Here is a 16,626-nt window from a genome sequence, read left to right as displayed (position 1 = left end):
TTCTCCAAATTGATCTACAGATTCAACACAATCCTTATAAAATTTCAGCTGGCTTCTTTGCAGAAACTGACAGGCTGATCTTAAAATTCATACAGAAATTCAAGGGACCCAGAATACCTAAAACAATCTTGAAATACAAGAACCAATTCAAGGGGTTGGGGTTTCTTTGGGGGGGATAAAATTGTTCTAAAATTGACTGTGGTGATGGTTGTGTAGCTCTGTGACTACAAAAACCACTGAATTGTACAGTTTAAATAGGTGAATTGTATGCTCTCTGAATTACATCTCAATAAAAGTTAAAAGAAGAAAAGAAAATGGAAAAAACTATTAAAAAATTACATGTACATATGTATAACTGTACAGAATTGTAAATTCAAAGTTGTATATGTTGTTTCCAAGTTAATTTGACTTTTCAGTGGTTACAGCCTAACCCTAAATTAGTATGCACTATAACCTCTAGATGACATATGGATTGTCAGAGATAATATGGTTATATATAACGTTCCCTTTTAAATACTGAATCTAGATATGACTCCACTAAACTCTAAAGAAAAAAAAATGAATACTCAAAGAAAATGGGAACAGAATTCTAGAAGACCATAAACTTTAGTGATATTCCAGAGACTAATAATTTTTCTTAAAAATAAGTGACAAAGCTAGTATAAATAAGGCCATGGAACTTGTCTTCATAAGTAAGAAATCCATCTTTTTAAGATGGAAGAATAAGTTACTTAATGACCTAAATATGGAGTCTAGAAAGTCAAAGATTCTGAGTTCTAGAGAGGACTGGAATATTACAATTCAACATAAAACCAAAAGTACTGTTAGTAAATAGTGAGTTGAAATATAAATATATATAAACCTCCTACATCAAAGGTTTACACTTTATATTCTGTATATACTTGTAATATATACAAGTATACAATATATACAGATACGATTTCTATTATCTACCTACCTACCTACACATACACACAATCTCTTGCTTTCCCTTGAACTCATTAGCTTGTATATTTTTTGTATCTCACTTGATTCAGATCCTTGAACTCAGCAATTTTTGTATTTTGTCTCATTGGATTCAGATTCTTGTCTAAACACCCCTTTCTCAGAGATTCCTTCTCTGACCACCCTTTCTAAAACAGTACTCCCTATCATTCTCTAACCCTTAGCGTACCTTTTTTTTTCTTCATAGTTTATAAATTACAAGACATCGTTTCATTTATTTGTTTACTCTTACCTCTCCACTAGGATGTCATTGTCTTTTATTCACCACTGTATCCCTAGTGACTACAACAGTACCTGGCAGTGGAAATAGTGTTAAGTATTTGTTGGAAGAACGAATAAAGCAAAGCATCCCAAAGCTTTCTTAAGGACTATTAAATCACTGTGCTGGGCTATAGAAACAGTAGCATAATTTATATCCCACATATTTCCTAATAGCATTTTTCAAAGATAATATGAACATTTATAATAAATTAGAATACAATAGCTAGGGAAAACCCAGTACAGTTATTTACCTGTTCCCAACACTGTGGTAAAAGTTCAGCTTCTACACGTGTTGGGCCAACATGACGTGCAAATGCCACACAACCCGTCAGTATCATTTGCCTGAAAGATAATACAGATGAATAAAGATTTGTATTTGCATAGAAAGCACAACTAGGACAAAGGGTTAAAAAGAGTCAGCTCTAATTAACATGAAGTACAATATTTTTGTACAAATTCAACTTTTCACAATGGACGGGCTGCCACCAAGAAAGTGAGTTTTTTTTTTTTTGTTTTTTGTTTTTGCCGTAAGCGGGCCTCTCACTGTTGTGGCCTCTCCCGTTGCGGAGCACAGGCTCCGGACGCGCAGGCTCAGCGGCCATGGCTCACGGGCCCAGCCGCTCCGCGGCATATGGGATCCTCCCAGACCGGGGCACGAACCCGTATCCCCTGCATCGGCAGGCGGACTCCCAACCACTGCGCCACCAGGGAGGCCCAAGAAAGTGAGTTTCTTAAGACTAGTCCCTCCAGCAGTGGCAAAACCATTTGTGAGAGATGTTGTGAAGGGATTCTCTACTGGTGTGAAGCTGAATCTCATAACCTCCTAAATTAACTTCCCACATATACATTCTGAGATTATGTTTAATGCTTCAGTTTCTAATGAATTTCAGTTTCTAGCTAATAAAACAATCAGTGATTATTTCCCCAGTATTTCTATAATTAAAAACTACGATGTCATATTAGTAAAATGATATTTCTTTTTTTATTTAAAAAATTTTAATTTTTATTGAAGTATAGCTGATTTAAACTTATTTATTTATTTATTTATTTTTAGTTGCATTGGGTCTTTGTTGCTGCGTGCGGGCCTTCTCTAGTTGCGGCGAGCGGGGGCTGCTTTGTTGTGGCGCGCAGGCTTCTCACTGCGGTGGCTTCTCTTATTGCGGAGCACGGGCTCTAGGTGCAGGGCTTCAGTGGTCATGGCTCCTGCACTCTAGAGCACAGGCTCAGTACTTGCGGTGCATGGGTTTAGTTGCTCTGTGGCATGTGGGATCTTCCCGGACCAGGGCTCCGACCCGTGTCCCCTGCATTGGCAGGTGGGTTCTTAACCACTGCGCCACCAGGGAAGCCCAAAATGATATTTCTTAAATGAGAATTTTTGGTATTGCACCCAAGATAACTGTGGTAGGCAGCTTCTGACGTGGCTCCTAATGAGGTCCATCTCCTGATATTCATGCCCTTGAGTAATCCCATCTCCTTGAGTGTAGACTGGACCCAATGTTTTGCTTGTAATGAACAGAATAATGGCCAAAGTGATGGTATGTCACTTAGGAGATCAGATTACAAAAGCCTGTGATATCCATCTTGTGAGACACTCTCTTCTGCCTTCTCAGCTGGCAGGCTTTGATGAAGACACTGCCATGTTGGAGAGCTTCACGTGGCTAGAAACTAAAGGCAACTTCTGGCCAAAAGCCAGTGAGGAACCGAGGCCCCCAGTCCAAAGATCCATAAGAAACTGAATCCTGCCAACGACCAAGCTTAGAAGCAAATCCTTCCCCCATGGGCCTTGAGGTGGCTATAGCCGCAGCCAACACTTTGACTACAGCATTATAAGAGACCCTGAAGCAGAAGACGCAGATAAATTGACCCACATAAACTGTGTTATTTTAAACCACTTTCTTTTGGGGGTAATTTGTTATGAAATAATATATAAATAACTCATGTGATAATTTCATTTGAATTGATAGATTTAAAATTTAAAATTTTCAATAAGATTTCTCACTCTTCAGAATGAAGTTCCATTTAAAATAACTCTGAAAGGCAGAATTGTAAGTTTTTTTACTTTTGATTGACTATGACTTCAAAACAGTAAAACCTGATTTTAAAAAAAGTATGTTTTTCATAGATGTTTCAAAGTAGCCAACTTTAAGCAAAACCAAAATAGAATGTTTAATTCATACTAATTATAAAAGCCCAGGCATTACTCATTGCTATTTCTCAAAATACGTCAATTTAACTTAAACTGAATAATGACCTTACATTTCTATTTAGTTCAGCCAAGTTAGCTACAACTGTTCTCTCAGGCTGAGGAGAATAATAACAGACAAAAAGCATCTGGACAATCAGAAGGGAAATGTTGAGCCAATATGTCTTCATTGTATATTGCAGCTTCTCCTCACCATAACCTTGTAATTTTTATCTATCTGATTTCCCTTTATATTTATATCATTGTCTTCTATGCCTGTTTCTCAACTTTTCTTTTGTTTTTCTATTTTCTCCTACTTTAGGAAGGCAAATAAAGTGAATAAAAGAAATTCCCAAGCTTTAAGACAGCACGTTAGCTGCCTGTTCCCACTGAAAATTTCCAAATGTCTGATTTTTACCCCCATAGTATATTAAAATAATGAGAAGTCATATATGTAGGTTCTAGAAAAATCTGATAATTATAGTAAATGAACTTTGGTGAAATTTAAGCATTTCAAACACACATAAGAAGTATATACTTATATAAGAGCTTCATGTGAAATGACTTTAAATCATGAGTCACCATCACTATACTAAAGATGTACAAACTTGTTCAAAAAATGTTAGTCCCCTCAAAACAAACTTCTTAGCAGAGTTAAGATTCAAAATTCTAAAAAATAGGACAGTTTTGAAATACATTTGAAAACAGAAAAGATCAGACGGCCTACAGATTGTTAACAGCACTGGAAACAGGCTCCTGTGATAGTAAAAATAAACATTGTTCCTACTTGTAGAAAATCATAGGATAGGAATTATTTGACACAGGTAGAAATATGGTGTTAGTTATGGCTGTTAGCATAGAACTGCCAAAATGCACTACTATTGTGCATAAAATTAAGTTTCTCTTAGGATGCAAGGAAGCTTGAGATTCATTAAGTAAAGTAACAACTGATTATATGTCAAACATATCATGCTAACTTAAAAATTTTGCTTTGTTATTCATATATATAGTTAATAAATTGATTAGTTTATTTTAATAAATAACTTTATTTCTGTAAGGTGAAAGATTTAAGTGTGGACTGAGTGTTTAAATCCTCACATATCTTGACCTGAAGTAAGGCTATAGGTACTCTTGGCCACCAGGCGGCAGCCGTTAGCTTTACATGCAGAGTCTATGAAAACAGGCTATGTAGAACTAGAGGTTGCCTTGCAAATCTAAAAATGACAATGTAATAAGTGGTATTTAATTATTAACTAAGTTATCAAGATAGGGAATAGTATTTTTCAAGGAGAAAATAAAATATTAATTTTCCTATATAGCACCATTGAATTGTCCTTAGAAAATTTTCAGTTTGCAATGAATGGAACTTGATTGAATTTCCCTTATTTCCATTTGACTAGCATGTAGATTAATCTTGACTGGATCCTGAAAAAACATGTTTCTCTGCTTGCTCAGGTATATTTTGGTAAGGGTAGGAAAGAGATATATGCTTATAGAGTTTTAAAGTCTACAGGACTTTTTATTCTCATAGTGGAGAGATTCCTTGTGTTTAAAATTTTGAGCTTTATTTTGTCTTATGCTTCACTTTTATATTTTCCAACATTCTCAGAAGACGTAAAAACTGTAACAGTCAGTAAAACAAGTACTGAAATTATATAAAGTTACCTAATCATAATGTATAGTTCTATTTTTGCAAAAGTATAAGCAAAAATTATTTCTTTATTAAAATAGAAAATTACTATGTAGAAAAACATTTCAATAGCTCAATCTTATCCAACTGGTGCTGAGTCTACCTACCCATCCACCGGGATGTTTTGTTCACAGTCCCACTTGCACAGCTTCACCTAGTATTTAAAGGTCTTACCTTCTGAGGCAGACCTCTATCACTGTTGCTTGATCAAAACCCATTCCCCTTTCTTCCAGAGAGTCTCTCGATGTGTGGCCCATCACCCCACCACCATCAGGTATAACTCATTTCCCCATTCAGGCATCCTTGATTGTGGGTATTTGACTTAGGACTAACCAAAACACTGTATCCCTTTAGCCACACAGAAACTGCTTTACAGATAGCTCAGTGATGCAGACATTCATATATTAAATATTTTATTTCTTGTAAAGCATAACCATGAAGAGGCCATGCTGTATCTAGTTCATCTGTGGGGAAAAAGTTCCTGGAAATCAAATGTGAAAAATAAAAGCAAAGAAATATCGGAATTAGAAATCCAAAGGTAACTAACACAAAAGTGTACAAATTCAACATGAGTAGTTGGAATGACAAGAATGAAAACACTGCAGGGCACTGTGAACAAGGTCAGTGTTCCCTCTGTTTATTAAAATAGATATTAGAAAGAAAAGATGGCATTTATATTAAAATGCTAATCATGATGCCAAATTAATAAAATTAATAAGTCAACATTTTATTTACCAAAGAAGTGGTCATACCCACCTTTGCTCATCATCTGGTCTCTTGATCAAATTGAAAAGTATGTGGAGAAGCTGATCTCTCTCTTTAGGCTCAGGATGTAGGCAGGCTGTACACAATATGAGGGGGATCAACTCCTAAAGAAATATGAAGGTGGAAAAAGTCAAAGTAAAAATGCATTGCAGAATATTCTTTTTTTCCCCAATGTATTCTTAAATGGACATTTAAAATGAAGTAAACCTCAGCGTATATAGGAGCAAATTTTAACTTTGTAAGGCTGATAATTCAAGAGAAAACACTGAAACATATATTTTTATGTTGGTTGTGCAGAAGATGCAGATCACAATGTATTAAAGTAACTTAAAATTCAAATAACCTTGTTTTCTTATCCAATACTTCCCAAGGGGTCTATTAGTGTTTTTTTTTTTTTTTCTTTTTTTTTGCGGTATGCGGGCCTCTCACTGTTGTGGCCTCTCCCGTTGCGGAGCACAGGCTCCGGATGCGCAGGCCCAGCGGCCATGGCTCACGGGCCCAGCCGCTCCGCGGCATATGGGATCCTCCCAGACCGGGGCACGAACCCGTATCCCCTGCATCGGCAGGCGGACTCTTAACCACTGCGCCACCAGGGAGGCCCGGTCTATTAGTTTTTAAACTAAATAACATTCTATCTTACTATAAGCTGATATAGTTGTTTAAGTTTTTCTTTTTTTTTTGCGGTACACGGGCCTCTCACTGTTGTGGCCTCTCCCACCACGGAGCACAGGCTCCAGATGTGCAGGCCCAGTGGCCATGGCTCATGGGCCCAGCTGCTCCGCGGCATGTGGGATCTTCCCAGACCAGGGCACGAACTCGTGTCCCCTGCATCGGCAGGCGGACTCTCAACCACTGTGCCACCAGGGAAGCCCAGTAGTTTTCATTTTGAAAGTGTTTTTAAACAAACACTTGCAGAAGTTAACTATACTTCAAAACTTAAAATAACATAAAATAAAGACAACTTGTCCCACTTCCATAAGCACAATATAATCTTTCTTAAGATTAGATATAATTAATAATTTTGTAACCTTAGCACCTAACCTAGTGGCTAATTTTAAAGACCATTTCCACAGGTGTTGAATGCTCTCAGTACAACTACAAAATGTTAGTAGAAATGCTTTATGCTGAAATGAAAATTTTTAACAATATTTTGTTTGTTGCACTTTCAACATGCAGAGGTAAATTCAATATTTTCAAGGAAAGTAATAGACAAAAGTTTATTTCTCTCTTCCAAAGAAGTATTTGAAAATTAAAGTTGTTTCCCATTTTAATTAAATTAAGACTAAATTCTAAAATATATTCAAAGGATATTAATGTTTATCATTTTTTGGAATAGATTTTCAAATCTAATGAAATAAAAGTCCAAAAGTGATAAAATATTTATGAAGAGAAATCCTCTAACTTACTTTGCAGATATTTTAAAGAAATCACTATGATGTAATAAAAAGGGTAGAATGATTACTCCCATTTCTTTTTCCCATCTGCCTTCCTACCCTCCAAAAAGTACTAGCAGATTTAAAATAGGAATTGATCACTGCATACTAATACATGATACCTTGAAGAAAAGTCTACACTCTAGGAGAAGTATCTTCCTATTTTGAAGATGCTCCTTTAGAAACAGATGATATGCTTTTTAGAGGGGGTGAGACTGAAACTTAAAGGCGTGACTAGAAGTCCTTTCCATTATTTCTAACATCTTTATATATTATGCTAAAAGTATAATTACTCGGTATAATTCTAAATGGAAAGTACAAAGATGTAGATAAGAAGAGCTAAGAATAAATCTGAGAAGCAAAAAGAAATTTAAAACATTTATTCTGCCATCTTTCTATTTAGGCAACTCTGTATGTTTTAGATTAGTGAATAACTGAAAAGCAAAAGCAATAAAAAATAATTAGGGAAAATAATTTTGCACCGGGAATGGAACAGTATACGTATGGATCCTATATTGTTATATAATGTTTCCACAGATGCTTAATATGTTGCTTGATGGGTAAGTCTTGACTTTGGAGGAGAAAATAAACAACCTTTTATAAAATATTAGGGTAGAAGACCATTAATATCAAGGATCCTTAAGGATTCCATTGAGGCTGCTAAGAGCCAATGATACTAATAAGAGGACTAAGACTGTACATCAGCATATCACACTGAGAGTAGAACTTTAAGGATGAAAAAGTAGTTATTCTAGAAAGCACTGACAAAAAGAGAAAATATTTTAATGCCTGAAAATCAAAAAGACCCAAAATATTTTATTTGTACTTTGCCCTCATGTCAGACCTTTCTCTCCCACGGGTTTTCTTGCTTCCTCACAACCCTTCTTCCTGCTTTCCAATCATCTCCAAATATACGCTCTTACATTATCTTATTCCATTCTCTTCCTATTGTATAACTCTTTAAAAAAATAAAGTTATGAAATGTAGGTAAGATATTTGCTATAACTGCAAATACATGCATATACACTCTGTTTAAAATATAGAACAATAAATAGCTTCTTTATCTTAATAACAAGTATACCAAAATAGCTGTTGCTGTTTATTTTTTGTGCCTCACATTTTCTTTTCCTTTTCTCTTTATTTTAAAATCATGAGGCTTAGTGATTCTTTTTTTTTTTTTTTTTGCGGTACACGGGCCTCTCACTGTTGTGGTCTCTCCCATTGCGGAGCACAGGCTCTGGACGCGCAGGCTCAGCGGCCATGGCTCACGGGCCCAGCTGCTCCGTGGCATGTGGGATCTTCCCGGACCGGGGCACGAACCCGTGTCCCCTGCATCGGCAGGCGGGCTCTCAACCACTGCGCCACCAGGGAAGCCCGACTTAGTGATTCTTAATTGAAGAGGAAGTTTATGTCATACATTAATATAAAGAAACTTTTAACTGGAATATGGCTATAGATGTGCTAAACCAAGAACCCTGAATTCGGAGCTAGAAGAGCTCCTGCCTCAATACTTCTTAGTACCAAAGAACCTAATGAAAACCACGAATTTCTCTGATTTTTAGTTTCCTCAAGTGAAATATATAGGAATTAATTAAGATTAGTGCAGAAGTCAAAACTTCTTTACATATATCTTTACATGTATTCTGTACTTTTCTTATCTATGGCTAATGGGATTGTTAATTTTTCCTTCTGAGATCAAAGTTGGCCTCAAAAAGCCTTCTCAACACAGCAGCCATTACCAACCAATCCAAACTGACACATGGGAGAAAAACGATTTGTCAGTCCTTGTCTCCTTGAACTCTAAAATTATGCTCAATCACAGTTAGTAATAATTTATATTGCCATCTGTTTTTTTTTTTTTTTTTTTGGTGGTATGCGGGCCTCTCACTGTTGCGGCCTCTCCCGTTGCGGAGCACAGGCTCCGGACGTGCAGGCTCAGCGGCCATGGCTCACAGGCCCAGCCGCTCCGCGGTATGTGGGATCTTCCCGGACCGGGGCACGAACCCGTGTCCCCTGCATCAGCAGGTGGACTCTCAACCACTGCGCCACTAGGGAAGCCCTGCCATCTGTTTTTATTTATTGCTGGCTAAATCAACAAATATGGGAAGTCATTGCCAATAAGTTTTGGTTGATAGCCTATGGCAAGGAGAACTGGGTACAGCCAGGCACATTAATGACTATGGCAGTTATAACCCAGTGTATAAAGTATGCCAGATGGTCTCCTCTTCTTACAGCAACACTGAGCTCAGAAGAGGCCCAGAAAGTGATAGCAGAAAAGTGGAAAGTGTAGTCTGTTTGTGATAGAACCATCAAGGATTTTAATTGCTAAGTTATGACTAGCTCCAAATATCTTAATTTCCTCTTCCTCTATCATTCGTTTATTTATTCACAACTTCTATTTGTACCATTCCTGAAATAATGAATTCTGTGTTAAGTGTGTATCTGCTATGCTTTATATCACTTATTTATTGTGAATTCACCTTTTTCAAGCCTCTGAGGTACTAATTCATCCATTTAAGACCCTATTTACCATTTTCACACTACAGATGACCCTTGAACAACATGGTTTTGTACTGTGTGGGTCCACTTCTGTGCAGATTTTTTCCCTTAAGTATGTATTACAGTAGTACACAATCTGTGGTTGGCTGAATGAAAAGTTATACTGGGATTTTGAACTGTGTGGGGGTCAGCGCCCATAACCTCTGCATTGTTCAAGGAAGGGTCAACTGTATTCATAAACTTATAGATTTGAATCAATATTCTCCCTTTGGTATCATCTCTCCAACGGATGAAGTCTAGTGTTTAAAAAACTTTCCTTATAATTATAAATAAAACGTTTAAAAAATGGTGGCCAAATTTTCTTCAGAAAACAATGTGATAGTGGTTTTGAAAATGTCTTTGAATAATAACCATGGTAAAATAATACTTATAGCTTTGGTAACATTATATCCAAAAAGAATCCCTTGCCCCGCCCATAAAAATGTTATTGTCTCCACATTTCAAGGCAACAGAAATTTTAAATATTTTCAAACATACTTTAGCACCTGATAGTACTCAATTAATGTGTACTGAAGTGAAATACAAAACTTATCTACTGATCATTAGAGAGGAAATCAGTGTAGTAATCCTATTGCAGAAGGTATTCGAGTACTTTATTACCACAATAGCAGAAAACCAAGGCCTATAGAATTCATTAACCTACAGACTTAGTAATTTGCACTTTACTCAGGTAAATGATTTTTGCTTTAACTATTTTGATTTTTACAATTTTAACAATGCTAGTTCTCTCTATATGAAGGCTCTCCCACTCTTCCTATGAAATTTTGTACAGAATTAAACAGGAAAGGCTTCCAGGATTTTCCTTTCAGTTTTCTTTCTTTAAATATTTATTTTATTTATTTATTTATTTTCTTTTGGCTATGTTGGGTCTTAGTTGCAGCACGCGGGGTCTTTGTTGCAGCGTGCAGGATCTTTCGTTGCAGTGCAGGCTCTTCATTGTGGTGTGCGGGTTTTTCTCTCTCTAGTTGTGGCGAACGGGCTCCAGAGCGCGTGAGCTCTGTAGTTTGTGGCACGTGGACTCTCTGGTTGAGGCGCGCGAGCTCAGTAGTTGTGGCGATTGGGCTTAGTTGCCCCAAGGCATGTGGGATCTTAGTTCCCCAACCAGGGATCGAACCCGCATCCCCTGCATTGGAAGGTGGATTCTTTACCACTGGACCATCACGGAAGTCCCTTCTTTTCAGTTTTACAAGTAAAACAAAATAACTTCTAATAATAATAAAGAAATCACTTTCAGTAAGATTAGTGTGTGTTCAGACTACAAAAACAGAAGGAAAAAAAAGTACCTAAACAGGATCTAAAACAATGTGAGTGATCAGATGTTAAAGGGGAATGAAATGAAGTAGGAAATGAGATCAGGCAAATTTTAAAAGTAAAAAAAAAACAAAGCATGGATATGTTGATAAGATAATGGCTCCAAAACCTGAAAGGAATCTAAACCATAAAAGGAAGTATTGCATTTAGATCAGATGCCAAGGAGGAAATGTTTGAGTACTTCAGGTCAAGAAGCAAAATTCTATAGTTCTATAAAGGTGACATTAGTCCAATTATTATAGTTCACTGCTTGTCCTCACTGTTCCACTAAAATTATTTCCTATAACCCAAGCTTCGTTAAAAATTTTAGATAGGGGACGTCCTTGGTGGTGCAGTGGTTAAAAATCCACCTGCCAATTCAGGGGACACGGGTTGGAGCCCTGGTCCAGGAAGATCCCACATGCCGCGGAGCAACTAAGCCCGTGTGCCACAACTACTGAGCCTGCGCTCTAGAGCCCGCGAGCCACAACTACTGAAGCTCATGCACCTAGAGCCCATGCTCCGTAACAACAGGAACCACCACAATGCAAAGCCCGTGCACTGCAACAAAGAGTAGCCCCTGCTTGCCACAACTAGAGAAAGCCCGCGTGCAGCAACGAAGACCCAACATAGCCAATAAATAAATAAATAAATAAATTAAAAAATTTTAGATAACTGTTATTAAATTTTTTTCATCTAGTCTTTTGCCTAGGGATTAAGCAATAATGAATTACAATTTAAATTCAAGTACTGACAAGTATACATCCTCTGATTTAGATTTTCAGTTGAAATTTGTCAGGATGTTGACAATAACATGTAAAGAAAAAACATAAAGAAAAAACATTGCAAAGACTCACATAAGGAAAAGAAAAGATTACTCACCTCTGGAAAAGTTTTACACTTCAAGGGCTGCTAAAATATCTATTCTTACAATTATTAATATCTATAATTCCTGGGGCTCAGCCTTTAGGAAGCCTAATTGAAATACTTAAGTGACTTTCAAACTCTGATGCTGCTAAAGAGCATGTGATTTATTCCGAAAATTACAAGATACACACACACACACACACACACACACACACAGAGTCTACAAGGATAAAGAAGATGGACCAAGCTTATGTACTTTACTGTACTATCTACTTTACTTGTACTACTATATTACTCTCATACGGTTGTAATTACCTGGGGCTATTATTACACGTAAGTTAAAAATTTACCATGGAGTAACCATGAATGGCAATGTAAAAGAGCAAAGTTTAGTTTCTCAGAAGATGAGCAAGTCTTTAGAGGTACTAGCTACTTTTAAGTCTTTTAGGGAATTGGTGTTCTCCTTTATCATTTTTCCTTTTATAGCTTTAATGATATATATTTTATATATCATGAAACTCATCCATTTCAAGTATACATTCAGTGGTTTTTTTTTTTTTTTTTTTCTTTCTTTTTGCGGTATGCGGGCCTCTCACCGTTGTGGCCTCTCCCGTTGCGGAGCACAGGCTCCAGATGCGCAGGCCCAGCGGCCATGGCTCACAGGCCCAGCCGCTCCGCGGCATATGGGATCCTCCCAGACCGGGGCACGAACCCGTATCCCCTGCATCGGCAGGCGGACTCTCAACCACTGCGCCACCAGGGAGGCCCCCATTCAGTGTTTTTTTTCAGTATATTCAGAGTTGTGAAACCATCCCCAATCTAATTTTGGAACATCCTACAAAGAAAGCTTGGACTCATTTTCCATTTCACCTTGCTGCACCCCCATTCCAGGCCCAGGCTTCTCCTTTGCTTTTCTAATTTAGCTAGCTGATGACATATATTTCCTTGCCGTAGAATAAAAATGAACATTAAATTTAGATGTATTATTTTAAAATGCTTTTAGAAGTAATTCTTCAAGAAATCTTATTTTAAATTACAGAATTTCCTCTTCAAATGCATTTAAAGCAGAAATTGTGAAAAATCAAATTCTTTAGACTATTTTACTATATACATATATCAAATGACAAATATATTTACTTTGTAATTTGGTTTGAAAGATACAAGTTCCTCAACCAACCCATTAATGTGAACTACTATATAGAAAATCAGTTCATTATTTTATTTTTTTCTCCCAAAATGAACAGGCAAAAAAGTCTTTTAAAATACAAACTGGTAAAAAGAGATTATCACGGGCTTCCCTGGTGGCACAGTGGTTCAGAGTCTGCCTGACAATGCAGGGGACATGGGTTTGTGCCCTGGTCCGGGAAGATCCCACATGCCGCGGAGCGGCTGGGCCCGTGAGCCATGGCCGCTGAGCCTGCGCGTCCAGAGCCTGTGCTCCACAACGGGAGAGGCCACAACAGTGAGAGGCCGCGTACCGCAAAAAAAAAAAAAAAAAAGATCACTACTTCGCAGAACATAGGAGAAAATTATTTTTTCACTTTTTATCATCTCTGAAATTGGGATGCACCTTACAATGGACAGCATATCATAAATCAATTGGAATTCTTATTTCTTAAAGGTACATGATTGTTACACTCAATGGTATCTTAAATTTGAATATATGGTATGTTGAATTTGGAAAATGCTATAATTGTGCCCTGAAGGTTAAGTGAGGTTGCGATTTTTCTTTTAAAAAACAAAAACAAATAACACTAATATCTATAGTCACTGTACTTTCCACTTTTATACAACATAAAGTTTAATTTATTAGACAGTTTTAATTAACCTTTATGTCACTCCATTTAAAATAGTGGGTCATAAAGTCAATTGAATGGGTCACAAAGAGCTTTTTTCTCTTTTTTTTATTGTTTATTTAGGTATATTCTTTAGTGTTTTAAAATATTTATAAAATCCTGTTTGATACTATCTTCTAACTTTTTGTAATAAAGGCAAGACTTGATTTGTAACACTTTTCTTTTAATTACATGTGTAATTATATACTGGCACATGATGTAAAATATCTTCCTTACAGTGTAGTCAATAAAGCTTGAAATACCTAATTTAACACATGTTTAAAAGACTATAGAAGACTAGATATTATGCAGTCTTGAAAATGAGAAAGCTCTTTATCTACTGACATAGAAAGATACAAAAATATGTTACATGGAAAAAAAGCAAAGTGCAAAATAGTGCATAGAGTATGGTAGCATTTGCATAATTCATGGAGAGATCATATATTTGAGTTTGCTTATACATGCAGAAAATACCTCTGAAAGAATACAATACAGCTCCAATAATAGTTGGAGACTTCCATACCCCAGTTTTGATAATGGACAGAATATCTAGACGAAAGATCAGTAAGGAAATAGAGGACTTCAACAATGTAAAACAATTAGACCTAATAGACATATATAGACCACTCTAGATGACAACAGCAGAATATATATTATTTTCAAGTGCACATGGAACATTCTCAAGGAGAGAACATATGTTAGGCTGCAGACAATTCTCGGTAAGTTTTTAAAAGATTGAAATCACACAAAGAAACTTCTCCAGCCACATTGGAAATTAAAAATCAATAACTGAAGGGAAACTGGACAATTCAGTAATATGTTGATGTTAAACAACACATTCTTAAACAACAAATGGGTCAAAGAAATCACTAAGTAAATTAAAATACTTTGAGATAAATGAAAATGAGAAACAGAACACACCAAAATGTGTGAAATGTAGCATAAGCAGGACACAGAGGGAAATTTATAGTTGTAACTGCCTACATTAAAAAAGCAAGATCCCAAGTCAACAACCTTGCAATAAAGAGCAAATTAAACTAAGGGCCGGCTGAAAGAAGAAAATAATAAAGATTCGAGCAGAGATAAATGAAATATACACAAGGAAAACAAAAGAGTCAGCAAAATCAGAAGTTGGTTCTTTGAAAAGATCAACACATTTGACAATCCTTTAGCTAGACTGACTAAGAGAAAAAGAGAGAAGATGCAAATAACTAGAATCAGAAATAAATGAGAGGACATTAGTAGCAACCTTACAAAAATTAAAACGATTATAAGTGAATACCATAAATGATGCTTCACCAACAAATTAGATAATCAAGAAATGAACTAATTCCTAGAATCACATAAATTACCAAAACTGAGTCAAGAGATAGAAAATCACAACAGACCAATAACAAGCTAATAGATTGAACAAGTAATAAAAACCCTCCCCCAAAGAAAAGTTCTAGGATCAGAATTGATGAATTCTAGAACACATTTAAAGAATTATTAGGGGGACCCGGCTTGAGCAGCAGGGGCGGGAGCTTCGAGACTGGGGCGGCACGAGAGGACTCTGGGAGAGCTCAAGCCAAGGAGTACTTCCCAGAACTTCTGCTGCCAAGGTCCTTGTCCCCACGGTGAGCCACAGCCACCCCCAGCCTCTGCAGGAGACCCTCCAACACTAGCAGCCGTGTGGATGAAAGGCTCTTGGTGCTCCATCCAGGTGTCAGGGCTGTGCCTCTGAGGTGGGAGAGCCAAGTTCAGGACACTGGTCTACGAGACCTCCCAGCTCCCCGTAATATCAAACAGTGAAAATCTCCCAGAGATCTCCATCTCAATGCCAAGACCCAGCTTCACTCAACGACCAGCAAGCTACAGTGCTGGACACCCTGTGCCAAACAACTAGCAACACAGGAACACAAACCCACCCATTAGCAGAGAGACTGCCTAAAATTTTAATAAGGCCACAGACATCCCAAAACACACCACCAAACGTGGACCTACCCACCAGAGAGACAGGATCCAGGCTGACCCACCAGAACCCAGGCACTAGTCCCCTCCACCAGGAAGCTTACACAACCCACTGAACCAACCTTAGCCACTGGGGACACACACCAAAAACAATGGGAACTACGACCTGCAGCCTGAAAAAAAGGAGACCACAAACACAGTAAGTGAAGCAAAATGAGAAGACAGAGAAACAAACAGCAGATGAAGGAGCAAGGCAAAACCCACCAGACCTAACAAATGAAGAGGAAATAGGCAGTCTACCTGAGAAAGAATTCAGAATAATGATAGTAAAGATGATCCAAAGTCTTGGAAATAGAATGGAGAAAATACAAGAAACGTTTAACAAGGACCTAGAAGAACTAAAGAGCAAACAAACAGTGATGAACAACACAATAAATGAAATTAAAAATTCTTTAGAAGGAATCAATACCAGAATAACTGAGGCAGAAGAACGGATAAGTGACCTGGAAGATAAAATAGTGGAAATAACTACTGCAGAGCAGAATAAAGAAAAAAGAATGAAAAGAATTGAATGCAGTGTCAGAGACCTCTGGGACAACGTTAAACACACCAACATTCAAATTATAGGGGTCCCAGAAGAAGAAGAGAAAAAGAAAGGGAATGAGAAAATATTTGAAGAGATTATGGTTGAAAACTTCCCTAATATGGGAAAGGAAATAGTTAATCAAGTCCAGGAAGCACAGAGAGTCCCATACAGGATAAATCCAAGGAGAAACACAACAAGACACA

The 16,626-nt window shown here is 37.1% G+C and overlaps 1 protein-coding gene across 1 annotated transcript in view; it reads right to left on the bottom strand.

The window, feature by feature from the left end:
• The window catches only part of RELCH (RAB11 binding and LisH domain, coiled-coil and HEAT repeat containing), a 123,764-nt gene that overhangs the window by 51,974 nt on the left and 55,164 nt on the right, over nucleotides 1-16,626 (bottom strand). The window contains exons 11-12 of the mRNA XM_060119141.1: nucleotides 5,895-6,007; nucleotides 1,518-1,608 (exon numbers count right to left, since the gene is read on the bottom strand). Of these exons, the coding sequence (XP_059975124.1) occupies nucleotides 1,518-1,608; nucleotides 5,895-6,007 (204 nt within the window). The remainder of the gene's footprint in view (nucleotides 1-1,517; nucleotides 1,609-5,894; nucleotides 6,008-16,626) is intronic.

Source organism: Mesoplodon densirostris, chromosome 15, assembly GCF_025265405.1.
Source record: "Mesoplodon densirostris isolate mMesDen1 chromosome 15, mMesDen1 primary haplotype, whole genome shotgun sequence".
Taxonomy (NCBI): domain Eukaryota; kingdom Metazoa; phylum Chordata; class Mammalia; order Artiodactyla; family Ziphiidae; genus Mesoplodon; species Mesoplodon densirostris.
This window is presented reverse-complemented; position numbering and strand designations above follow the sequence as displayed.